General features: G+C 51.3%; 1 protein-coding gene across 1 annotated transcript in view; it reads left to right on the plus strand.

Annotated features, from left to right (window-relative positions):
• The window catches only part of EFCAB7 (EF-hand calcium binding domain 7), a 413,197-nt gene that overhangs the window by 359,793 nt on the left and 27,927 nt on the right, over positions 1-25,477 (plus strand). Inside the window, 1 exon segment of the mRNA XM_086953570.1 lies at positions 18,362-18,571. Within this exon segment, the coding sequence (XP_086809696.1) occupies positions 18,362-18,571 (210 nt within the window).

Consider the following 25,477-nt stretch of genomic DNA (forward strand, 5'->3'; position numbering starts at 1 on the left):
GTCCTGTGTCTTGTTGACTGACAGGCAGGCATTGTCAGGGGCAGGCAGCAGCACAGGTGCGCATGAGTGGGGACGGAGGGCACATTTTTCAGCCTTGCCCACTCATGCGCATTTGTGCCAGCTTGGTTTGCGCATGCCCATTAGAAGAGCGAAACCTCGCTCTCCTAATGGGCAGGCGGGCAGAAAGCAACCATGCCCTGAGTCAATCTGGCGCTGCTTCAGCGCCAGGATTTGCTGAGGACGGAGGGCGGGGTTTCCGCTCCAGTGAAGGCGCCAAGGAAGGTCCCAGAACTTAGAAGATGCGGCGCTGACCGGCGGTCAGGTAAGTTTTCTTTCTTTCTTTAATTCACATCACCTCGAGTCCCCCATATTTTGTGTATTAACTCGGAGTGATGTACTCTGCTGTCTTGGCAGAGGACGGCCACCATATATACAGATCTCTCCTGCCTGCTAGTGCTAGCGGATATGTCAATGTCTTCAGTGGGGACGCTGCCATGGTGTGCCGTGCCCCTACACGGACATTATTTGTTTTTTTTAACATGCTCCCAAAGCAAGATATTGTTTGGCATTCTGGGAAAAGTCCTCCCAATGTGAGGGGGGCCCTTTATTGGTTTTCATTTTTAGGACTCCGACTTCCATGCTTTCCAAAGTGGCTGCAGCCCGTAGACAAGAAAAAAATGTATGCCGGAAAGTCTGACACTTTGTACGGGGGGTCGATGTCTGATGCCGGGGGAAACATGACAGTTCCCCCGACTCTATATAGAGTGAGCCAGTTAAGTTTGGCAGATAGGATTCCGCACGCTCCATTCTACATAAAGCCCTTTTAATCTGTTAGAGGGTCTATGGAAATGCGCTGCCGCACCTCTGAGTCCTGGCAGGGGATACCCTCGTTCTCAAGTCCTCTGGTTGGAGTGAGGGATATACATGCCTCTCCCAGAGCTGCAAAGCTCACAAGAGTGGCCTTTTCTGCACAAAAATTCCGCAATGTGAAACCTGGAGGAATTGGACCAGAAGAAAGCAACAGTGAGTGCAAAATCACCAAATTTGCAGAGGCCGCCGCACCCGCCCGAAGGGTGGGGGAGGCTCGAAGGCCGGCGCCATAACCCTCGTGGTGCCACCAGCGGGGAAAAACTGGTTCTGGGCGCTTCGATGCGCACAGGAACCAGCGGAAACGGGGTGCGCACCAGCCACCCGACCGGAAGTGACCTGTTGACCTGGCGCCCCCCAAAGGACGTCCAATGGTCAACCTGGCTTTGTTTGAACCCCCCAATCAGGGGGACTCACCTGAGGCCTGCATGGAGGGCTCAGGAGGATTTAAGCGACGCCGCCCTCCCAGCAGAAGCACATCGCATTCGAGGAGCTGGGAGAACGGCGCGACAGCAACAACGACTGAAGAACAACTGAAGAAGAGAGGCGACGCGGCGAAGGACGAGGCAGGAAGACGGTGGGACTACGGTAGAAGATCCAGGTCATCATCACCGAGGACGCCTTACGGAGCGCGGCGCGCCGTGCCAGCTCCCCCGAAACAACAACAGGTAAAGACCGCGGCAAGCTCAGGGCTCGGGATAAGCACACGCAGTCAGCTGTGCCCCCGGCAGACGGCCTGACGCAGACGCGGGAAACTAAGAAGCCACACACAAGTGCGCAGAGACTCACGACATGTCGGAAGGCCAGCCGGACGAGATGGCGGAGGTACTGTTGAAGATCCGCGAGTTATCGGCCATCCACGGCGGCGACTGGCTTCACCCCCACCTGGGCAAGGGGAAAGAGAACAGACCGGTTGAACAGGCGGACGAAGAACCAGGGCCTTCCGCACCCAAGAAGCTGAAAAACACGCCGATGAAGAGAACATCGAAGAGGAACCCTCCGAGGAAGGTACGGCAGAAACCTCTTACGCCGAGGCCGGAGGGCAGTGAACAGGGCGAGACGACCGACAAAAAGAAAAAGGGTGAGCATATTAGCAACATCGTAAGGGAATGTCTGAAATCGCTAGCGCCGGGGCTACTTAATGGCATAGGGCAGCGGGTACCAGGGCCTAGGGAGCAGCGCGCGGAGGAAGCGGCAGGTCTCAGGTGGCATATGGTCGACCCGGGGTGGGCCCGTCAGACAAGAGTGCAGGAGCAGGTAAGCTTGTCCGCCCAGGGGGAACAGATTTCCCCGCTACCCGGTTGGGGTTACGGCCCCGTTGCAGGAAGCCCACCTCCGAGTGGGGTAGTCAACGATCATTACATCAGGCCATCCCCCGGCCCGGCGTCCCTGACTACGAAAGCCACCGGCCTGGCATGTCTCATCCCCCTAGCGGTAAAAGAGAGGATATGGCGCAAAGAATTCATCGACATATTTTCGCTGCTTGAAATACAGCTAGAAGGTCTTGATCTAACCACGTGCGACAGGAAAGAAGAGGACAGGAGAGAAAGGCGTGGGGCCAGAAAAGAGCGCAGTTTCGAAAATTGGTTAGACGCCTTCAGAATCATGGCGTGCATTATAGTGGAGAGGTTCCCCCATTGCGCGGCTGACTTGTGGCTGTACGAGGCCAATATCCACCTAGCACAGAGGCAGTTCCCAGGGGATGCCTGGCTAGAATACGATAAAGGGTTTAGATTAAAAATGCAGAGGCACCCCGAAATGGAGTGGAATGAGGAGGATGTCTCCGGCTTCATCCACAAGATGCTTACAGCCAAAGACGTTAGGACCTGGGCCGGAAAAGGCGACCAGCCCTTTCGGAGCTCATACCAAAAAGGGAAGAGTGGTTCTTATCAAAGGCGGTCGAACGGGAGATCAGACTCCCCAACCGCAACTAAGGCGATCTGTTGGAGATACGAGGCGGGGGACTGCTCATGGGGCTCGTCTTGTAAGTTTCAACACGCATGCGCGACCTGCGGGGGCAAGCATGCCACCTCCGCATGCAAAGGTTCCAAACGTGAAGCGAAAAGGGAGAAGAGAGAAAAGAGCAAGAAGCGTTAGCCCCAACGCAGGGGAAAAGAGGGGACTGGTGGACATTTGTAGGCGCCAGCTGGCCAGATCCCCCATTATTACACAACAGCTGCGCAGATTAACAAACAAATACCCGAACAAAGCAGAGGCCAGGTCACTGGTAGAGGGCTTCGAGCAAGGCTTCGTTATTCCATTTCATGGCCCGCTCCCCTCGGCGGGGGCGAACAACCTGAAGTCGGCAAGCCAACACCCCGAAGTGGTTAGCGCCAAGATTGAGAAAGAAGTGAAACTGGGCAGAGTTGAGGGCCCTATCCCAAAGGAATTACAAGGAGACATAGTCATCTCCCCGCTAGGCGTGGTCCCCAAGAAAGAACAAGGTCAATTCAGGCTGATACACCACCTTTCGTTTCCGGAAGGTTCCTCCGTGAACGACGGTATCGACCCCGAAGCTTGCTCAGTGGGATATGCGTCAGTCGACGACGCAATCGAGCTGGTGAAGGCGACAGGCAGAGGGGCTCTTATGGCGAAAGCCGATATTGAATCCGCGTTCCGACTATTGCCGGTCCACCCTTCCAGTTTCCACTTACTGGGTTTCCAATGGGGAGAGGACGTGTTCATTGACAAAGCCATGCCCATGGGATGCGCGATATCATGCGCATACTTTGAGCAGTTCGCCACCTTCTTAGAATGGGCGCTGCATGACCGGCACCAGGAAGGGGGGAAACTGCACTACTTAGACGATTTTCTGTTCACGGGCCCGGCAGGTTCCTCAGTGTGCGCAAGCACATTGGCAGCCTTCGAGGAGCTAGCCAGGTCGCTAGGGGTCCCCCTCGCAAAGGAAAAAACTACAAGCCCGACCACAAGTCTCACGTTCCTGGGCATAGAGTTGGACTCTATAGCGGGAACGGCCAGGCTGCCTCCAGGCAAAGTAAAGGAATTTCGCGAGGAAGTATCGAAGCTACGGGGTCGGGACAAGGCCACCCTGAGGGAGATCCAGCGAGTAATAGGTAGACTCAACTTCGCGGCTCGGGTAATCCCGCCCGCCAGGGTATTTTCAAGGCGCCTAACAGGGCTAACGGCCGGCGTCACCCACAAGCACCACCACATCAGACTGAGCGCAGGCGTGAAACAGGACCTGCGGGTGTGGGACGAGTTCCTACAGAATTTCAACGGGGTGCTGATTTGGAGAGCAGGTTGGGTAACGGCCGAACAGATAGCCCTTTACACTGACGCGGCTGGAAGCCTTGGCTTCGGCGCGGTCCTGGGAAACAGCTGGTGCGCCAGCCAGTGGCCAGACGAGTGGCATGCGCAGGGGCTCACCAGGAACATCACGTTTCTCGAGCTGTTCCCAATCATTGTGGCAATGACCATTTGGAGCGAGAAAATAAAAAACCTGAAACTCACCCTTTGGTCGGATAACATGGGAGTAGTGCAGGCCATTAACAGAGGCGCAGCGAGATGCCCGGACATGCTGAGGCTAATGCGACGGTTAATTAAATTACAGCTAGAAGGGAACCTGGAGCTGAAAGCACGCCACGTGCCAGGGGCAGAGAACTCGGCAGCAGACGCACTCTCACGGTCCCAAATGAAGCGCTTCAGAGAACTGGTGCCCGGGGCGGACAAGGAGATGACCCCCTTTCCATCGTCCCTTTGGGACCTGGGGGAGTAGACTTATCATGGCTAGTAGGGCAATCACTCACCGCGGAAGCTAGCAGAAGATACAGGACATACGCGGGCACAGTTATGAAAGTTGGGGGCCTAAAATCGCTGGAAAACGGGGCAAAGACTCGCACAGCGGTCGAGAAATTCGTGCAATGGGCATTCGAGTCGAAAAAAACGAGATCATGGGCCCAGGCGCATCTGTCCGCCATTGCCCATTTTGCGAGGCTTTACACAGGCGAGGACCCCACTACCTCGGCCTATCTAAAGACGGCCTTAAAAGGCTGGAGGAGGGTTGAAGGAAAAAAGAAGGACAACAGGCGTCCCATCGATTTTGCCAAACTGGGTCAGCTCCTTGGAGCCCTCACAGGCTTAATATCGGATGGGTACGAGCTGCTGCTATTTAGGGCGGCTTTCACGACGGCGTTCTTTGGAGCATTCCGTGTCAGCGAATTGGTAGCCCCCAGCAAGTCGGGCCCAGCGCAGCAATGCCTGCAGGCAAGAGACATTAAACCAATGGAGAGGGCAGTGGAGTTAACACTGAGACAGTCCAAAACAGACAGGGCAAGGAGGGGGACGACGATACGTCTCCATTGCATACCGGAGTCGGGGCTCTGCGCGGTATGCTGGTTGTTCAGGTACATGGGGGCTCGACCAGCTGGCGATGGCCCTCTCTTCATACATAAGGACGGGAGGTACCTGAGCAAGTTCCAGTTTACAGCCATAATGCGCCAGGGCCTTGGTAAAGCCGGGTATTGCGCGGCTTCGTTCGCCTCTCACTCTTTCAGGATCGGCGCGGCAACCTCGGCATCGCAGCATGGCATGCCAGAGGACAGGATCCAGGCAGTGGGCAGATGGCGCTCCAGGGCGTACAAGTCGTACATACGCCCTCACCTCGTATAAAAAAAAAAAAAAAAAAAAAGGGGTGAAGAGAAAAGACAAAAAAAAAAAAAAAAAAAAAAGACAAGAAGGGAGAGAAAGCCCCGAAGGTGGGAAGGGGGGGAAGGAGTGGGAGTTGCCTTGGGATGCCGCACGGCAGGGTGACAACACACCCCCGCCCTCGCTTGAATGCACACGGTGCGCAGTAAAAGCCACCTAACGGAATGCTTTCTCTCGACAGGGGGACGCCCGCAGCTGGTCTGGGTGGTGGGGCACTCATTCGTGTCCCGGATGGAGTCTTGGTGGCGGCAGGGGGACCGCAGCATACGCAGGCCCAAAGCGACGTACATCAGGTGGATAGGGCAGCCAGGCATGAGATGGGAGCAGCTACTGCCGACGCTGGACGGCCTCATGGCAGATTCGGCCTGGTTGCCTGACGTCCTGATCATCCACCTAGGGGGCAATGACCTGACCCGGCTAGGGCGAAAAGCTGTCGGGCAAGCCATCCAAAGGGATCTCACCAAGACAGCTGCGTGGCTGGGACCCACGATGGTGGTCTGGTCCGAAATGATCAGCAGGAAACATTGGAGAGGTGCTGATTCCAACAAGGCCGTCGACAACGCAAGGAGGAAGCTAAACGTGGCAATGCACAAGTTCTGCCTCGCCAATGGCCTGGAATCAGTTCGGCACGGCCTCATCCACCCGGGCCGCCCAGAGCTCTATGGGCAAGACGGGGTACACCTATCCGAAAAAGGGATGAAGGTGTTTTGGGATAACTTGTGGGGTGCAATGTCACTCGCAGGTTGCAACTAAAAAAAAAAAAAAAAAAAAAAATGAAAGATGGAGAAAGGTGGGAGCCACGAACCAGGTGCAGGGGGGGAGCCGCAGTGAGACGTGCGCCTCCCTGCGGCGTGGCGGAAATCCTACACTGGTTGGCTAAGAAAACACACCGGCGGGCGGTGTGTAAGAGGATGGCCACTCACTTTTGAATGCCGCACGGCAGGGTGACGTGGCGGCATAAAGGAGGGGAGTAGCAGGAGGAGACGGCACTCGCGGCCCAGACCCGGCCGGACGGCAGGGCGCAATTTGGTAGCGAGCTGGGGACCTAACTCCCGACTGGAAAGCGTAAAGCTCCCCTCCACAACACGCAGAAGGCGTGGGCAACCAACCACTGGAGCACCAATAGACTGACAACAAACTGGTTGTGTACAAGCCCCATTTTCGAACTAAGGAGGGCACAAAGAGACTGACACCTGCTAGTAGAAGAGGGTGTCATAATGTGTAATATGCCAATTATGATTGATGAGTAATGTTCAAAAATGGAAGATTGCTTGATACCAGTTTGTGTTATTAATATGTCTTTGGTTATTAATAAACTGCGGCCAACAACGACCACTACGGATACCAGGCTTTGTTGGCTGACATTATTTCCCACCTTCGGCAGCAGCAGTATGCGGGGGCCGGTAAGTATGGTGAGTATGGGTCTCCGCAGAATAGGCACATGCGAGGGTTATTGCAGAGGCCGCCGCACCCGCCCGAAGGGTGGGGGAGGCTCGAAGGCCGGCGCCATAACCCTCGTGGTGCCACCAGCGGGGAAAAACTGGTTCTGGGCGCTTCGATGCGCACAGGAACCAGCGGAAACGGGGTGCGCACCAGCCACCCGACCGGAAGTGACCTGTTGACCTGGCGCCCCCCAAAGGACGTCCAATGGTCAACCTGGCTTTGTTTGAACCCCCCAATCAGGGGGACTCACCTGAGGCCTGCATGGAGGGCTCAGGAGGATTTAAGCGACGCCGCCCTCCCAGCAGAAGCACATCGCATTCGAGGAGCTGGGAGAACGGCGCGACAGCAACAACGACTGAAGCCCACCCACCCACACCTAAGGAACAGCAAAAGTCGCAGTGCTGGATAGGGGAAGGGGCGTTAGCGGAAATCCTACACTGGTTGGCTAAGAAAACACACCGGCGGGCGGTGTGTAAGAGGATGGCCACTCACTTTTGAATGCCGCACGGCAGGGTGACGTGGCGGCATAAAGGAGGGGAGTAGCAGGAGGAGACGGCACTCGCGGCCCAGACCCGGCCGGACGGCAGGGCGCAATTTGGTAGCGAGCTGGGGACCTAACTCCCGACTGGAAAGCGTAAAGCTCCCCTCCACAACACGCAGAAGGCGTGGGCAACCAACCACTGGAGCACCAATAGACTGACAACAAACTGGTTGTGTACAAGCCCCATTTTCGAACTAAGGAGGGCACAAAGAGACTGACACCTGCTAGTAGAAGAGGGTGTCATAATGTGTAATATGCCAATTATGATTGATGAGTAATGTTCAAAAATGGAAGATTGCTTGATACCAGTTTGTGTTATTAATATGTCTTTGGTTATTAATAAACTGCGGCCAACAACGACCACTACGGATACCAGGCTTTGTTGGCTGACATTATTTCCCACCTTCGGCAGCAGCAGTATGCGGGGGCCGGTAAGTATGGTGAGTATGGGTCTCCGCAGAATAGGCACATGCGAGGGTTATGGTCACTGCTGGGAATTGAAAGCCAAGTGCAAACACTTTTTGGGCCCTAATTTCGATTCACCGCAGGCTCCGAATGATGCCCTGATGATACGTGTGATAATGTAGATGTTGTACAACAGTCCAGCTTGGGAAGGGTCCCTGTCAGTTGCAGTGTATTGTACCTGCCTACAGTGGCCATGATGCAGCACGGGCTCTGATGCAGGAATAAATACATACGTGCACAATAAATACTAGATGCTGAACAGGACAGTGTTATAATACATTTGGAAACGTGGAGTGGCATGTCAAAGGAATATTTTCCATGACTGAGTGTCCATCTGAAGTCATAACGCGCCTCGACGAGCCTGGAACGAAACTAACATTTAAAATGGACTTCGTTTAGTGCTAAAAGTCTGCACGTCCCTCCTTTCGTGAATGTTAGGATTCCGTTGCCAGCCTCTGAACAGTTAACTAATTTCAACCCTCTCGGGGAGGAGGAAAAGAGGGTGAGCGGAATCAATTAAGGCATGGGGGGAGAGTCGAGGAAAGGGTTTCCTCTCAAATTGTAGTGGGGCCTTTGGATATAGCTGACGCTGCTCTCCTGTATTGCACCCTTTCGGGGTTAGTTCTCTCTAGGGAATGGAATCAAGAGATACTGTGTAGTGCGACTGTGCGAGTGCTGTAGGAGACCGCCTGGATGGAACCTAGCTGTCTATTATGGGGGTCGATTGTCAGTTGTTCTGCACAAGGTGTGGGCTGCAGGGGTCTGGTTGAGCTGCATGAGTGTGTGTGTCTGTGCATGTCCTATGCTCTTTTGTGCTTTAGCATGCCGTTCTGCTGTGTTCTCTGCTGTCCCGTGTATGTATGCTGTGCGCAGTGCTGCACGGTGCTGTGCTCTATTAAGCGCTGCTGTTTTGCATTGCATTGCACTGTGTACAGTGCTGTACTTTAATGTGCTGTGTATTGTTGTGTTCTGTTCTGCTTTGATGTTCAATGCTTTAATCAAGTGCCAAGGGGTTTTCATGTATTGAATCGGATGTCCGGATTTGTGCTTTTGTCGTGTGATATGTTGCACTGTTGTAGTATGCTATAGTTATCTGGACAGTATTGTGCGGTAGCGTTGTGCACTGTGCTTTTTATATCAGTCCTATGTTTGCTGCTCAGTTCTGAGGCTTGCTAGACTATGCTGTGCTTTGCTACACTATACTTTGGGGTGTTTTACTATTCAGCGCACTATTGATGTATACAGCAATGGCCAGCAGTCTGTGCTTTGCTGTACAGTGTTACACCAATTAGCCGCAGCTCTGCCACGGTTGAGCTCACAGACTGCTGCGCCAGTGCTTGCAAACCGCATCCAAGCATACTTTGCTGTCACTGTAATTAATTTGTCTCGCTTGCAGCACTGACTATGCAGTGCTAAACCTTACAGACACTGTTCCATAGCCTCAGTTTCCTTGTAGTAGTAAGGGGGGGGGGGGGGGGGGGGGTGAGGTCAAAATGTTTGTTTTCACAGTGCGCTTTGGGAATAACAGGTTCAAACTATGAAAAATAAATAAAAAAATCGAAATAAAGCAAGTCTGAGTGTTCGCAAAGTGGCTAGATTGATATTATTCAAACACAAACATATTAGCCCTAATTTGCAGAGTTTGTCAGTGAAGCAGTACTTTTTGTTTTCTTGTCTTTTCTTCAACTCCATTGTTTCCCTGGGTGGGGAAGTGCACCAATCCTGGGGTACTGCAATGACTGATTGATGGGTCGATTGGTTACCATGTTCTTCCTGCTTACATTTTACATGCTTTACTTGGCTTTTTCCAGGATGCTGGTACTTTTTATTTAGGCAGCATATTGCTCTCTTGTCTAGTGCGTAATTTGAATGGAGTTGCACTTGCAAGTATATTATGGTTCTAAAAGCACTCACTACCACTGGCCTCTGGCAAATTTCAGAAACAATAAAAATGTCATGATAACGCTGATGGCTAATGTTTTTCCTAGAGAGAGATCAGAGTTTTATTTAATGTCTAGTGAAAGTTTTGACTCATGGAAAGGTAGCGCAGAATTAATGTGCCTGCTGCAAAGAACATGTACCTGTTATGAAGCTTTGTGATTATACTGAATAAGCAGCTACCTATGTTATATAACATCTCTTTATTAATGTAATAACTGCACTCACAATTGCTTTATTATCCTTCCTGCTTTCTCAAATTTGTGTGAAAATGCACCATTTGTCCACTCTTTTTTCAAACTTTTCGTGGAAAAGAATCTCCCTGAACACCCCCTTAAGTTGTTCGTGCTCGCTCCCTACACTCGCTCGCTATGGTGCAGTATGAAAATCGTTTTACGCCTCACCACTTTCAAATGTCACCAGCCGCCACTGCCATTATTGTCTTGACTCAGACACACAGGCAGAGGCACAGGTTGGACAAGCATCTCTCAGAAATGTATTTGCTAATTCTAGCTGAGATCTATGTGTTAAAGCTGTTGTTATTATTTTTTCTGTTTGCCCGCGTCTTGTGGGTATGAGCTTGATACTCTATTCAGTGCTTATGACTATTAATGAGTATCCCCTGGAAGAGAAGGATTAGTTACTTACCTGTAATCCTAGTTCTCTTCCAGGGGTATATTCATTAAAGTCATAAGCGACTTCCCGGGCGAGCAGTAGCATTATGGTTTTTTTAATATATTATTATTGTATTTCTGGATGCAGATACCTGCTAAGTTTACTGTACCGTACAAAAGAACTGACCTAACTGTCACCTGTGGGGCATGATGGGAACAGAGTTCCCCTGGAGGCCTTAAAGTCAAAGTGTTCAGATTCTCTGAGGCCTTAAAGGCGAGTTGTCAGTCTGATTTTCTGTACAGGGATAGTTTTTCTGTATGCAGCCTTCTTAGGCTGATTGCCTTTTATTACAGATTCTTTGATGAAAATATAAGGTTTTACTGGTTATGGAATGCATTTTAGGCTCATGCCTGTTTATTGCATTGTTTATGTAGTTTATTTTCATACTACAGAAAGTATGTAATGATGGCTTTATTAGCCTATGGGTTATGTTGGGCTGCATTTTATTGGTTTATATATGTATATATGTGTATAATTTGTTTAGTACTATGTACTATTGTTATATATTTACACATATATAGGTATTTTGTTATATGTTCCGGGTTCCCGATCATGGACAGAGATTAGTCAGTGCTTATGACTTTAATGAGTATACCCCTGGAAGAGAACTAGGATTACAGGTAAGTAACTAATCCATCCTGCACATCTCAGGCTCCTTTTCAGTCTTTATAAATTATTAGATCTGAAAGTGCTGCATTCCATTGTCTGTTGAATCTCTTCTCTCAACACAATTAGGCTTCGTTTAGTGCAACATTTTGTGGCGTTTCTGTTTCTTGTTCCATTGCTTCAGATGTTTAGGATTTCTAAGCCATGTTAAAGATTTATTGCATACTTCACAGTTTACACATCCATTTGCCTACAACCTTACACATCCATTTGCCTACAACCCAGGGGCCGGCAGCACATCTCTTTAGGATTTAATACACAGCTTTTGTTTGCCAACAACCCGTAGGGCAGGGAGCGAATGTCAAGCTGTTATGCATGTAATCTTATAGTCAAATAACGCTTATAATTCAACCCAATATGCCCAAACATTTGAACTAAAGCTCTAACCCCCTCTGCCATCCTGTCAAATCAAGAGACTAGCACGTTTACATAGCACACAACAACTTAACTGTCGTCTTGTTAGCTTCCGAACAGCCTCTGTACAACCAGCATAATACACCTCGGTAAGTGGTCTGCAGAATTAGATGTGCGCCTTACAATCTGCTATTTGTGCATCAGTACCCAACTAGCTGACCAATCCCGACTACATTGCATGGCTTGGTCGTTGCGAAGGTCTATTCCAACCGATCTCAGCCAGCTAGCAAAGGGCTCCCATATGTCAATAGGTCTAGATCTACTAGGCAGTTGGACAGTTGATCCTTGCAATAGGTGACCGCCTTCAACCATTCGACTATTGAAGGAGTATGTTGTTTCTTCCAGTGCATGGCCACCTGTCTTTTCGCTAGCAACAGCAACATGGCTGTGAGTTTACGGTGACCTTTCGGCACTTCCTGAACATATCCCAGTAGCGCTATCAGTGGTGTAATAGATAATTGAGCTTTGGTTATATGGAGTATGTGTCAAAAAATTGCCGACCAATATTGTGCTATAGGTATGCAGTCCCAAGCCAGGTGAGTAAACATGGCGTTCTGAGCTCCACATCTCCAGCACCTCGCATCTGGGTGTAAGCCCATACGATGTAATTGAGGTGAAGTGCGATACACTCTGTGTAGGAAGTTAAAGTGGACAAGCCTCAGTCTATAGTTTGGTGAGAGGTGTTCCAGCTGGGAACAGCAGAACTGCCATTGTTTGAGGGAATTCTACTAGTCTGGCTCTGCACGCCACCCTGATCTGATAATATAATAACATGTCTGATGCGGTGGGTGTCTGTGAATTACACATCAAAGTGCCGTCTGGGAAAAGATTGTTCCCTTTCTCCAATTTGTGGGACTTCGCTCGCCTTGCAATACTCCTTTGCATGTGATATTGCAGGAGTCTGGCTGCTAGCGGTTCTGTGGCTATTGCAAATAATAGTGGTGATAGGAGGCAGCCCTGTCGGCAGCCCTGTCTTGTCCCCTGAGTAATATTAAAAGGTTCCAATATCTGACCGTCAACTCTGACTCTCGCCGTCGAGTTTGTGTACAGTATTTTAATTTGCCTGATAAATATTGGACTAAGTCCCATAGGGTGAAAAGGAATTTCCATTCTAATGAATCAAACACTTTTGTGGCGTCTAATAATGCCGCCACAACTTGTACATGAGGGGCTAGGTAGTGGAGAAAACCAAAGATCGTTCTTAAATTACGGGCGGTCGAGTGGCCTGGTATTAAACCGTGATTGGTCCAGAAGAGCTATCTGTGGGAGCATAGGCTGTAATCTGTTTGCTATTAACTTGGGGGAGATCTTGGCGTCCAAGTTGATCAGGGACAGTGGACGATACGAATCCGGTTTAGTCGGATCCTTATCTGGTTTCAGTAGGGTTATTATAGTAGCCACACGTTGTGTCGGGGGGAGAATACCGGTTTCCATTGCCTCCAAATATAACTGCAATAGTCTTGGGGCAAGGAGATCTGCGTATTCTTTGTAGAATGCTGCAGTTAAGCCGTCTACACCTGGGGCCTTGTCTGCCTGCATACTATTAATTGTTTGGCTAATGTTCTCCACTGTAATCTGTAACTCCATGTATTCTCGGGCGCCAGTGTTAAACCAAGCCAACGCCATAGTGTCTAAATAGTCAATTATGTTAGATTGTGACGGGTTTGTTTGCATGGAGTATAGTTGTTGATAAAAGTGGGACATCTCGTGTAGTATGTCATATGGTGTTCTAGCTATCTCCCCACTGTCTGTTTGCAGTTCGGGTATGTAGGCTGACCCTTTTGGTGTTCGAAGCAGTCCCGCCAGTGTTTTCCCTGGCCGCTCACTCTCTCCATAACGCCTCGCCTGCGCGTACTTATGCATATAGAATGTTTCTCTCTCTGCTTCTTTCTGGAATTCCATCAGTTTGGTCCTAATTTGTGCTGTAGTTGCAGGGGATGGGCCGACAAGTTGCAATTGTTCTAGCTCTCTAATTTCTCGCTCCAGTCTGATTAATGTATTGCGTATATCTTTGAGGACTCCCGATTTAAGGGCTATGCATTTACCCCTTGCGACCACTTTAAATGCTTCCCACAGTGTGCCCGGTGAATCTACTGTGCCTACATTTAGCGTCAAATATTCTACGATCTTATCGGAAAACCAAATCCAACAGAGAAATAGATGGGAACCTCCAGGTAAATGGTTGGATGTATGAATGAGGTATGCTCAGTCTTATCTGAGTGGGCGCATGATCTGAAAAAGTGCGTGGATGGTGAGTGGCATCTATTATCGAGGTATGTCGGTCCCTAGAGACCAGCCAGAAGTCTTGTCTCGACCACGCATTCCGATGATGTGTTACACAAGTGCCTTCTCTAGCTGTCGGGTGTAAAGCCCTCCAGGAATCTATTAATTGGAGATCCTCTATTATGTCGGTCAGCATTGCTGCTGCTTTCAGGTGATGCTCACGGGACGATCCCTGTCTGACTGCAAGCGTCGATAGGACCACGTTAAAGTCACCCCCTCACAAAACTGCCGTCTGCCCCATTGTTTGTAGTTCATGCCAAATTTGATGGAAGAATACTGGGCTATCTGTGTTTGGTCCGTAAGTGTAGACTATTGCCATAGGGGTATGATACAGCTTACCTTGCAGTATAATGTATCTTCCTTCTCTATTGTCGTGTGGCGTGTCTTCCAATGAAGTCCTTTGCGTATCCATACCGCTACCCCCCTGGAGTAGTTCGAGTAACCGGCCTCCACCACCTCACCCCGTCTATTCTTTCTTCGCATTCCCGTTGATGCTCTTGTCAGGTGTGTTTCTTGTAATAAACATATGTCCACCGCATGCCTCGTTAGATATGAGTGGATCAGTCTGGTCTTTCTGCGATCATTCAGGCCTCTGACGTTTCACGTGAGGCATGTTAGGGAGTTCCTGTTAGTGTGTATTTATTATAATTGAGTCTGCTACAGTCATGTGTCTGGGAGATGCGTCTCTGGAACTTGTTGGCATAAAAGAATTGTTCAATGCTACTGCCTTGGTGTATATGTAATAATACCCTGGTGCGTATCAGTCTCATTCTGTTCTTGCATAGTCGTATAGCTCGTGGCAGCCCTAAATAACAAAACAGTTCTCCCCCCCCGCCCCCCCCAACCCCCCCCACACCAACCCCCCAATCAGGTTGTGTTGCACCCGCCGCCACTCCCTGTAACAGTAAACAAACCACACATAATAGCGAACAAAAGGGAATCATCCCATGGGGGCTCGTGGGGCCGCCGGCAATACTCCCCTGCACTTATGGCAGGGTGGCCGAGCTCTCTGCATTACACTCGGCCCCAGGAGACCATCCAAAAGTAAATGACTGCATTCTAAGTCAGGGAAACCTGCCAGTCTGTATATAAACCGCGTACCCCTTTTGTTAATCTAAAGCACTGACCTGTGGACAGCAGTCTCCCTGGACATCAAATCGCCGATTTGGTTACGTAACTGTGCAGTCAGCTTGCTAGTCCCTTTACTTCAAACGTTGTCGTTTAAATTGTGCTCTATCTGTGCTTCACTTGCCGTCTTCTGTTGTTTTTGCTCTTTCACCATTTGTTTTTCATATGAAAATGCTGCCTTCGTGTCTGTAAAGAAGGTGGGCTTGCCATGTCCCTGGATTTGTAACTTGGCAGGATATAGCAGAGCATATTTGGTCTCAAGCTGTTGAAAGATTTTCTTTGCAGGTATAAATTCCCTGCGGGCCGCTTGAACCTGCAATGTGAAGTCATTGCAATGTTGTTACCTTGATATTGAATAGAACCCTTTTCCCTGTCCAGTCTGAGTATCGTGTTCCGATCTCTGTAGTTGAGCACTCTCACCAGTATTGGTCTTGCCGGTGCGCCCGGCCACGGTATAGGGCCCAAAGTTGGGTGTGCTCTTTCAATAAGAAACATTTTGGAAAGGTCAGGTCCAAAAAGGTCCCTCATCATAGTTTCAACGTATTGCTCCATGTTTTGATTGTTCTTGGTTTCAGCAATTCCCTGATCCTTATGTTATTTCTTCTTGACCTTGCTTCCAAATCTTTGTTCTTCTGTTTGATAACAGCCAGCACCCCGTTCATTTCTCTCATTTTCTTGTCCATATCTTTCTGTCCTTCCTCAGTCTCCGTCACAGTTTCCAGTACATTCAATCGACCCTCCTGCTTCTCCACCCGTTGAGGGATCCTGTCCATACGCTCCGCAAGTGTATCCTTTTTTGAGTCTATGCCTTGGAGACTTGTTTTCAGCTCTTTAAACATTGTCCGAATGTCTTTGTCCGGTAGTTGACTAGTGGTGGCGTCATCCATATGATACTGGTGGCCAGTGTCACTCTCAGCCGACTTGTTTGTCTTTTTGTCATAATTGATCTGGGGCTGTCGTGTGTCTGGCTTTCCCATAGTCGCTGAAGCTTGTCTGTGGCAGTTCAGCCTGCACACCAGTCGGCTGTGCCCTCCACTGGCATCTCTGAGACCGGGCATGTAGGTAAGTCAGCCTTAGCCTTTCTTGCTGCCTTCTACGGGTTTGGCTCTTCCACCAACACTGTCCAAAGGCAATGATTCTCGACCTGTAGTGATATGACGGTGGTGAGGATCGCACTGTCCGCCGCCACCCCTTTACACATACCTGCTGTTGACCAATGACAGTCGTTTTCCTCTGTTGTGCTCTTCCACCATGCATGTTAGTAGTGTGGCCCTAGAAGTGCCCCCCTTGTGATCGCTGCTGGGTCCGGGTTATGCTGCGACAGAGCCGACCATCTCCAGCTGTTGTAGACAATATGGCGGGTCCGCCTCCTGTCGTTGCGTATTATGCCTTTGGGTTGAGGTGATATTAACGCTTACCACTCCCAGGTACAGTAGGTTATGGCCGATAGCTTACAACTAGTTGCACCAGTTTTAGGTCAGCGCTTTGATGGCAGTCCCTTGCTTTGCAATTATTCCAGCCACAGCCTCTCTGTAAGCCGGTCTCCTGTTGTCCACCTCGATAAATATAGGGTTAGGCGGCCGCCGCTTTTTCAGATGGCTCACCTCACATTTAGGATATCAGAATCAGCACAGTAATCATGTTACGCCCAGTTACACTGTGATCGCACCCATGCGCCAATGAAACGTGTACGCCAAAAACTTGCTTCATTTATATTGCTCTGCTATGTATGCCGTTGCTCTGCAGGCGCTTGTGGTGTTGTGACAGAGTTAATCCCTCAGCCTTGATTCTTCTTATGCTGGTCCTTCCCACGACTTACTGCTCCACTTTTAAAATGGTACGCTGGGCCAGGGCTCTATGCTGGTCTCTCTAGCGGACTGCGGTTTCACCCAACAAAATGGCAGGCCCACCTCCGGCCGCCTCTTCCTACCCTTCCTGGGGTCGGGGTTCTTTCACAGCTACCAGCCGTCTGATTTAGCAGTCGCATGCAAATATCCCCCTCGTATCGTCTCTGATCGCGTTGGCGGCCCCCCAGCGACAATTTCAGGGCCCGTCCGTTGTCCGACTGTCTAAAGGCGATCGCCAGACATGCCGGACCCCAATAACCTTCAATCTGGGGCAGATGCGCTTGCCGGATGGTTTACGAGCTGCACCGACATCAGCGATGTATTGCGCTGCTCCCGCTGAAGCTTCTCCGACCCACATGTTAAAGAAAAGGTTTGCGCCCACATCCTGCATTTGGAGTTACATCGGCATTAGACATAGGTAAAATTACCCCAGACAGTGAACATACCTCTTCAGTGTCAGAGGATATTAAGGCAGAACAGATATGAAGCAGGTATTTTGAACAGTATAAAATTTTTTATGTGTGTCAGATTTTGACTCTATCGCCTTTAAATTAGGCCTGGGCAAAGCACTACGCTACCCTTGCGTAGTTTGCCAAATTTGCGCAACTTCGCACTACACGAACTGCACATAGCACAGTGCGAACACGCGTAGCGCAGCGGTCATTTTTTGCTTGCTCGCGGTCCTCAAAGTCAAGTTGGCAACCGCGAGCAAGCAAAATGACATCCTGGCAAGACTTTTTCCTCGTTCACGATCAGCAACATCAAGTTACCGATCGCAAGCGTGGAAAATAAACCTCCCTGCGAGATTCTCAACGCGGGGAGGTCTGGTTTCTCATTGCGAGTGGTCGCATATGCTAGCGACACCTCGCGATGAGAAACTACCAGTCCGTGTTGAGAAAGCTTCCGCTCGAGGAAAAATCTCCTTGAGCGGTAGAAAACTACAGCTCGCACTGTGCAAGATGCCGTTTTCAATGATTGCACAGTGCCGGATGCTTGTCCGCACTGTGCAACCATTGAAAACAGCATCTTGCACAGTGGGAACATGCTACTACGCAGTTCGCGTAGTGCAAAGTGCACTTTGCGTAGCTTCGCAAAGTGCTACTTCGCAAATTATGCCCAGCATTACTTAAAATCTGAAGTATGCTGGACATGTTTATTTCATGCCACATATTCCTAGGCAGATAAGATCTCAATTTGTAGTCTATAAACCCTCTCCCATTTAGTATTCCACATCGTTTTAATAGAAATGATGGATTTATATCGCAAAGAATAGGAAATAAAGGGTATGTATTATTCTCTTATTGCAGATAACATTTATAAGTTGTCACTAGGAACAGACTCCTAGATTCCACCGATGTCTTTAAAATTGAGGTACGTACTGTAAAAACAATGTTGACTTTACCTATTTGATGCTTTTGTATTTTAACAGGCCTGTCCCTTCATTTTTGATGTCTATGCGGAAAAATGCAAGCCACGAATCAAAGTTGTCAGTCTGGAGTCCAGCAATGAGCAGCTTAACAGGGCCATCTGCACATCTGTCATTGCGAAAGGCGAAGCCAAAGTTTTGGATGCTTATCAAACTATGATTGTCCACACTTACAAGAGTGATACGAGGATCACGTCTGTGTTAGAAAATAAGGTATTACATTTTATTGCATTTCCAAATGTATGTAGTATTGATCAGTGCAGAGTGGGGGTCGCAAGTGATTACTTGGAGCAGTAGAGCTTGACATCACCCCTTTTCACCTAACAAGAGGGGTTTATGGGCTTGCCATGAGCTTCCACCTTCCAGGGCTTGTGCACAGTTGCCATGAAGGATATTAGTTACATGAATAATGCAGTAATGAAGAAAATCGAGAAAAATAGATTGTTCCAAATGTGCAGCAAATCAATAGAAAATCGGAAAGCACTCCTAGTAGAAGCCCAGAGTCTCAAAATGTCCCTTTGTCTCACCCCAGATTTGAGGATTTGTATAGTCAATTTCACCATAGAAAGTGATGGAAACTGCAAAGTCAGCATTATGTGAGGAAAAGCATAATTATTTCATCACAAATCACAATACAGTTTTTTTTAAATTTCCTATAATTTTACAATTTTAACACTAACCCATTACGTGAATATTGATTTGCTCCTATTAACCTAATATCATAGGAGATGTCAGAACAAATATGGAAAGAATCATTAATTAATTAATTCAATACAGTGTGATAGCGGGAAGAGCCTTGGGGAGTAGTAAAAAAAAGTTCCCTCTGTGGTTTCTTGGAGATTAACATCTTATGCAAAATAAACAGTGCACATTTTGCTACGTTTAGTGTCAGGTGAGAAATATAAACACAATGAACACTAGCCCCTTCAGTGCTACTGACGGCTCCAGCTCGTCACGATTCCAGTAGGGAAGGTGTCGGTACATTCCTTATGTTGGAGCGCCATCTAGAGCAAGTCCGGTAGATAATGTGTTTGCAATAGTAGCGCGCAATGCTTTCCAACGGGGCGACCAGATTGCCGGGCTTACGTGGAAGGCCTGAGGCCTGAGGTCCAGGGGAGGGCCGCCTCCCCATCCCGGGCGCTGTCCTTGGTCCTGCTGCGTGGCAGGGTGCCCGGGACGTAGTCCGGAGGGCCCGGGGAGGCTTCCCCTGCTCCTCCGGGCTTGGGAGCCCAGGCTGGGTCCAGGGCCCAGGCCGGGCCCCAGGTCGGGTGCCACGGCCCTGGGCCCGGTCCCCCGACCTGCCGCACTGCCAAAGGACCAGGACGGGGTTCCGTCGTGCCCGGGAAGCCTCCCCTCGCTCGGCTGAGGCCCCTGAGGGCCCGGGGAGGGCGGCCTCCCCATCCCGGGCACTGTTCTTGGTCTTGCTGCGTGGCAGGGTGCCCGGGACGGGGTCCGGAGTGCCCGGGGAGGCTTCCCCTGCGCCTCCGGGCCTGGGAGCCCCGGCTGGGGTGCCACGGCCCGGGGCTCTGTCCCCCCGGCCTGCCACACTGCCAAAGCCCCGGGACGGGGCTCCGTTGTGCCCGGGAAGCCTCCCCTCGCTCGGCTGAGTTCAGCAGCTCCTGCCGGGGGCCCTGAGGGCCCGGGGAGGGCGGCCTCCCCAATCCAGGCGCTGTCCTTGGTCCTGCTGCGTGGCAGGGTGCCCGGTACAGGGTCCGGAGGGCCCCGGGAGGCTTCCCCTGCGCCTCCGGGCCTGGGAACCCCGGCTGGGGAGCCACGGCCCTGGTCTCGGTCCCCCCGGCCTGCCACACTGCCAAAGCCCCGGGACGGGGCTCCGTTGTGCCCGGGAAGCCTCCGTTCGCTCGGCTGAGTTCAGTAGCTCCGGCCGGGGCCCCTGAGGGCCCGGGGAGGGCGGCCTCCCCATTGCGGGTGCTGTCCTTGGTCCTGCTGCGTGGAAGGGTGCCCGGGACTGGGTCCGGAGGGCCCGGGGAGGCTTCCCCTGCGCCTCCGGGCCTGGGAGCCCCAGCTGGGTCCAGGGTTCCGGCCGGGCCCCGGGTCAAGTGCCACTGCCCTGAGCCCTGTCCCCCGGCCTGCCACACTGCCAAAGCTCCGGGACGGGGCTCTGTTGTGCCCGGGAAGCCTCCCCTCGCTCGGCTGAGTTCAGCAGCTCCGACCGGGGCACCTGAGGGCCCGGGGAGGGCGGCCTCCCCATCCCGGGCGCTGTCCTTGCCCCTGCTGCGTGGCAGGGTGCCCGGGACAGGGTCCGGAGGGCCCAGGGAGGCTTCCCCTGCGCCTCCGGCCTGGGAGCCTATACACAAGCCAGCACATTCTCATTGCTACTGTTTTGAGGCTTTAATCAACAAAAACATGTATTTCAGTGACTGCTCATACTGTGCTTCACAGTTTTGTGTTTGTGATTTGCATCTTTCATCAACCCAGACTTTCCTGTATAAGTATTTTAAGGACGTTCATAGCTTATCTGTTGCACGTAAAGTCATGAAATTGTATTACGTAATTAAATTTGTATACAGTTTCCTCGCCCTGTTCTCCAAGCCTAGAAATGACTCGACCATTGCATATGCCTCTCAGTCACTTACCTTTGCTGACGAAGTTCCCCCACTACTAAATAGATTTTTAAAGTAATGTCCTGTGCTTCTTGGGTTTTTCCTTTAACCCCTTCCGTGCGGGGCTGTTTCCCCCCGCTGTGCTGGGGGGCGGGGGGCGCGCACGGCGCCCCGGTGCTCATGACAAGCTCAGCTCGTCATGAGTCACGCGCTCCGGTGCTCATGACAACGCCTGTGGAATGCTCAGCACAGCAGGGGAATTAGCCCAGCATGCGAGCGTTCCATTTAACGGGCGGGTTCATGACGAGCTGAGCTCGTCATGAGCACTCAAGGGGTTAAGGCCCTCATTACAAGAGACCTCTTCACCCGGATGGGCGAGTAAGAGCAGTTAATGACTGTGTCTAGCCCTGCCAAGTACCACGCATCAGGCGTGAGACTAACACATTTTTGTGCTGGTGGCCTCATCACCACACTCAAATGCATCAGGGACGCAGTCACTGCTCCCTGATACACTGGGAGATCATGAGGTTCTCCATCGCCAAATAAAAGCCACCTGCATGAGCAACTCCTGCGCTATTTACAGCTTACAATATTCTGTTACAGCGTCACCCGCTCGTTGCCATGGTGACACCTGCAAAGACTTCAGTCAGAAACATTGTGTCTGTGTTGTGCGGCAAAAACAGATAGGGGAGAGGAAGTGGTCCGTCGGCTTAAACTGCCGACTCTTGTGCTGGAAACCAGGGTTCGAGCCTCGAGGTCGCGTCCACATGCTGTGATTCTGGGCAAACCACTTAATCTCCCTGGGAAGACACAGCTGGGCCGACAGTGAGTCTATTGTAAACCGAGGAAGTCTATCACCTGAGTCGGAACAATCACCGACTTCTTTCGATTGATAACAAATCCTAAGCTCTGAAGCAGAGTAGTCGTAAGGACGAGGTGTCGCTCTAGCGTGCTTCGACTCTGTGCCATGATCAGAATGTCGTCTAGGTATATTATGAGCCGTATCCCTCTCTCCCTGAGGTGAGCCACTATTGGTTTCATCACCTTGGTGAAGCACCAAGGAGCTGAGGAGAGCCCGAAAGGTAGAGCCAAATACTCATACCATCGGCCGTTCCATTTGAACTGAAGGAAACTGCGGTGTGGAGGGGAGATTGGGATGGAGAGATAAGCGTCTTTGAGGTCCAATCGAACCAGCCAATCTCCTTCCTGTAACAAGTCCGCTAGAAGATGAATACCCTCAATCTTGAAGTGATTGTATGTAAGGAACTGATTGAACTCCCTAAGATTCAGAACAAGCCTGTAGCCGCCTCCTTTCTTCTGAACGACAGAGATATTGCTGCAGAAACCGTGAGGCCCCTCTTGGCATTGAGCAATCGCGCGCTTCTGTAGCAAGTCTGCAATTTCTTTGTCGATAAAATTGCGATCTTGTTGGGAAAAATGGAGACCTGTTGGGAGAACTGACTGTCTCTGGTGAGAGTAAAAATCCAACTGAAAGAGCCGGCGTCGATGGCGGACGTCTGAGAGCGGAGCTCACTGCCATTGCCCCATTAAAATCCTGAAACTAATCGTTCACGGCGGAGCCTAAAAGCTACCAGGCGGGGTGTCCACCTGCTTAACCCGGCAGAAACGTTTGCAGAACTCTCCGGTCTGATACGGGGACCGCTAACTCAGGAGCAGTAAAAACGGAACTCCTGCGGACCAAGGCCGTCATCCCCGGGCTAACCTGAGATGCTCCCCGGAGTGCGTCACCCTACGTGCGGCGTGACCACCTACAGGCGTCCCGATCACGCGAACCTACTTCCGACGCAGGTCTAAGGCGGCAAGGTACGGACACCGGAAACCCCCGGGGGGGGGCGCGACTGCAATTAGTGTCCAGGGAGGTGGTGGATAGACGACGCTGCCATTTTCCTACAAGTTTGCGGCGCTGCCCGGGGCTTGGCGGTCGCGGCGGGGGAGGCCGGGCGGACATTACTCCCCAGCCCCCACAGCTCGGGGCTCACGGACCACCTGCAACTGGCATAGCGGTGGGAGGCAGGGTAGCACAGGGAGCGTCGAGCGGGCTCCTGACCTGGAAACCTGGGACACAGCTCTGGCCTCACAACAGATGTGCATGGTGGAAGTGCCCCCTTTGTTCCTTGCCGGTGGGGCCTGATTGCGACGTGCTCACACTGCCACATGAAGGAGGAGCAGGTGTATGAAGCCCGGTGAGGGAGCAAGCCCCTGAGAGGCCACAGTCGATAGCTGCCAGAGCAGTGTGGGAGCGAGGTGTCCGGGCCCTCTCGATTGATGGCTGCCCCTCCTCCCCCCGCTGCCGCCATCTTGAGGTACAGTGTCTAGGCGGTAGCCTGGCTGCCATACAGCGCTCGATTGCGATGCCGCCTCTTGGATTGTGTCGGCTATAGCCCTGACTCGGTGCTGGGGTAAGGATGCCCCCAGATACGGAACGACCCTGAGGATACACAGCCACGCATAGTGGGATAGCTGGACCGTTAGGTGGGACCGAGAACACTGTGAGCAATATAATACTGATACCCCCTGGGGACGGCAGGTGCGCAGTCCAGTGAGGCGATTGGGAGCTCTAGCGCAGACATACCTGTTCTGCCACGATACTTACATCAGCCATGCTGAAGCAAAAAGCCCCAATCTGAACTGGGGGGTGTTCGGTTTGTAGACTCTGTTGTCCGGACGGGTGTAGCGGACAAAACGATCCTCCCCTGGACTGTGCAGCAGTGTGCTGTCTGGACGCCGAAGCTACATGATACCCAGAAAACTGAGTAACACTATTGATTCTGCTATAACTTTAAGGGAGGGTGCAGCAGAGTGAGGCCCACGTTGGTACAAGGGAGCAGAAGAGCACAGGCCGGATACTTGGAGAGCCCGATCGGAATTTGATACGACCCTGGTTCTGTGCAACTAGCGCAGTTAATGTCCAGCAGATCCGCCATGGGTAAGGGTGACAGGACACAGACCAAACTGTCATTCGATCAACGTAGAGCGAAGGGGCTTGACGCTCAGCCACTGGAAGCATCCCAGCGCCGAGCAACTCCAGAGAGCTCAATGTGTGCAGATATTAGAGAGATGCTGGTGTCCATGGAAAAAGGTCTGCAGGACAGTATGGCATTAATTGGTACCAAAATCGACGCACTCATGGACCACATGTCGGAGCGCGTGGATAAACATGCCGAGCGCCTTGACATGGCGGAGAGGAGACTCACGGAGGCGGAGGAAGCGCAAAGGGAGTGGGATAAAGACCGCAAACAATTCGGCAGGCTGCTGCAGGTCATTCAGGACAAGTCAGAGGACTTGGAAGCACGCTCGAGGCGCTCGAACATTCTCATAACGGGTGTGGCAGAGACAACGCAAACTGGCAGGATGGAGTTATTTGTAGAAAAACTCTTACATACACTTTTGGGGGAGGATATTTTCTCTCCGATGGTCATCGTGGAAAGGGCTCACCGTACGCTGGAGCCTCGCCCACAACCGGGTGCTCCTGCGAGGCCAATAATAGCAAAACTGCTGAATTACAGAGACAGAGACACGGCCCTGCGGGTGGCAAGAGAGAAAGGGAAACTGCAATTTGAAGGAATGGACATATCCCTTTACCCGGACTTCACTGCAACAGTCCAAGAGGAAAGACGGCATTTCGCTCCATACAAGAAGCAACTACGTGAATTAGGCCTGGATTACGCGATGCTGTACCCGGGGAAACTCCGGATCAACAGGCAGGGCCATTCACACTTCTTCACCGACCCAAGGGATCTGCAGAAATCCTTGAAGGAATGGTCCAATGAACGAAGGAACAACCCGAAAACGCAAACTGGGGAATTTTTGGATACTTCACTTCTGGATGAGCAGGAATAATCGGCCTGGCCCTCATATTTGTTACATGCCCTGGGGGCGGCTGTGGGGCTGGGAATGGGGCATGCTCCTGCATTGATCCCGGAGAGTCGGGATGTGCTGACATTGGCGGACTGCACGGCCCCACGAGAAAACACTGTGAAGAGAACGCTGGGTGAGATCCTACCATCATATATTTGGTAATTGGCAAAAGTATTAATGTTTTCTTACTACATTGGTGATTGCAGAGCACTCTCTAGGGCTGTTTCATGTCGCATCTAGCTGTTGAGTGGGTATCAATGGGGGAGACTTCCTTTATTCTTGCCTGCTCCTTATTTTAGACTTGGTTGATAGCACGCAGAGCGGGTCGTAAGCAATGGTACCCTCCACAATAGTGTTAGGCTGCAAATAGTACTTGTCCTATGAGAGTGCAGAGCGATTAATGGCAGACATGGGGAGCTACCCATTGGACAACGGCAGAGCAATGATAGTGGCTCACGCTGACAGACACTCTAGGGGTAATGGTACAGGGGCAAGCTCGTTAAACAAAATGTCGATTTGTGGTTATTTGCTTTTTCTGGCTACCTCTGCCCTTGCGCTATTGGCTCAAGAGGCCCCTAGGGGGCCTAGTTTTGCGACAGGTTCGGGGACTGTTAAGGGGCTTTGTGGGGGGGAAATGGGGGGGGGGAGTGATCAGGGACTGTCTGGCCAGGTTGGGGGT

The sequence above is a fragment of the Lissotriton vulgaris genome, chromosome 1_1 (assembly GCF_964263255.1).
Source record: "Lissotriton vulgaris chromosome 1_1, aLisVul1.2, whole genome shotgun sequence".
Classification (NCBI taxonomy): domain Eukaryota; kingdom Metazoa; phylum Chordata; class Amphibia; order Caudata; family Salamandridae; genus Lissotriton; species Lissotriton vulgaris.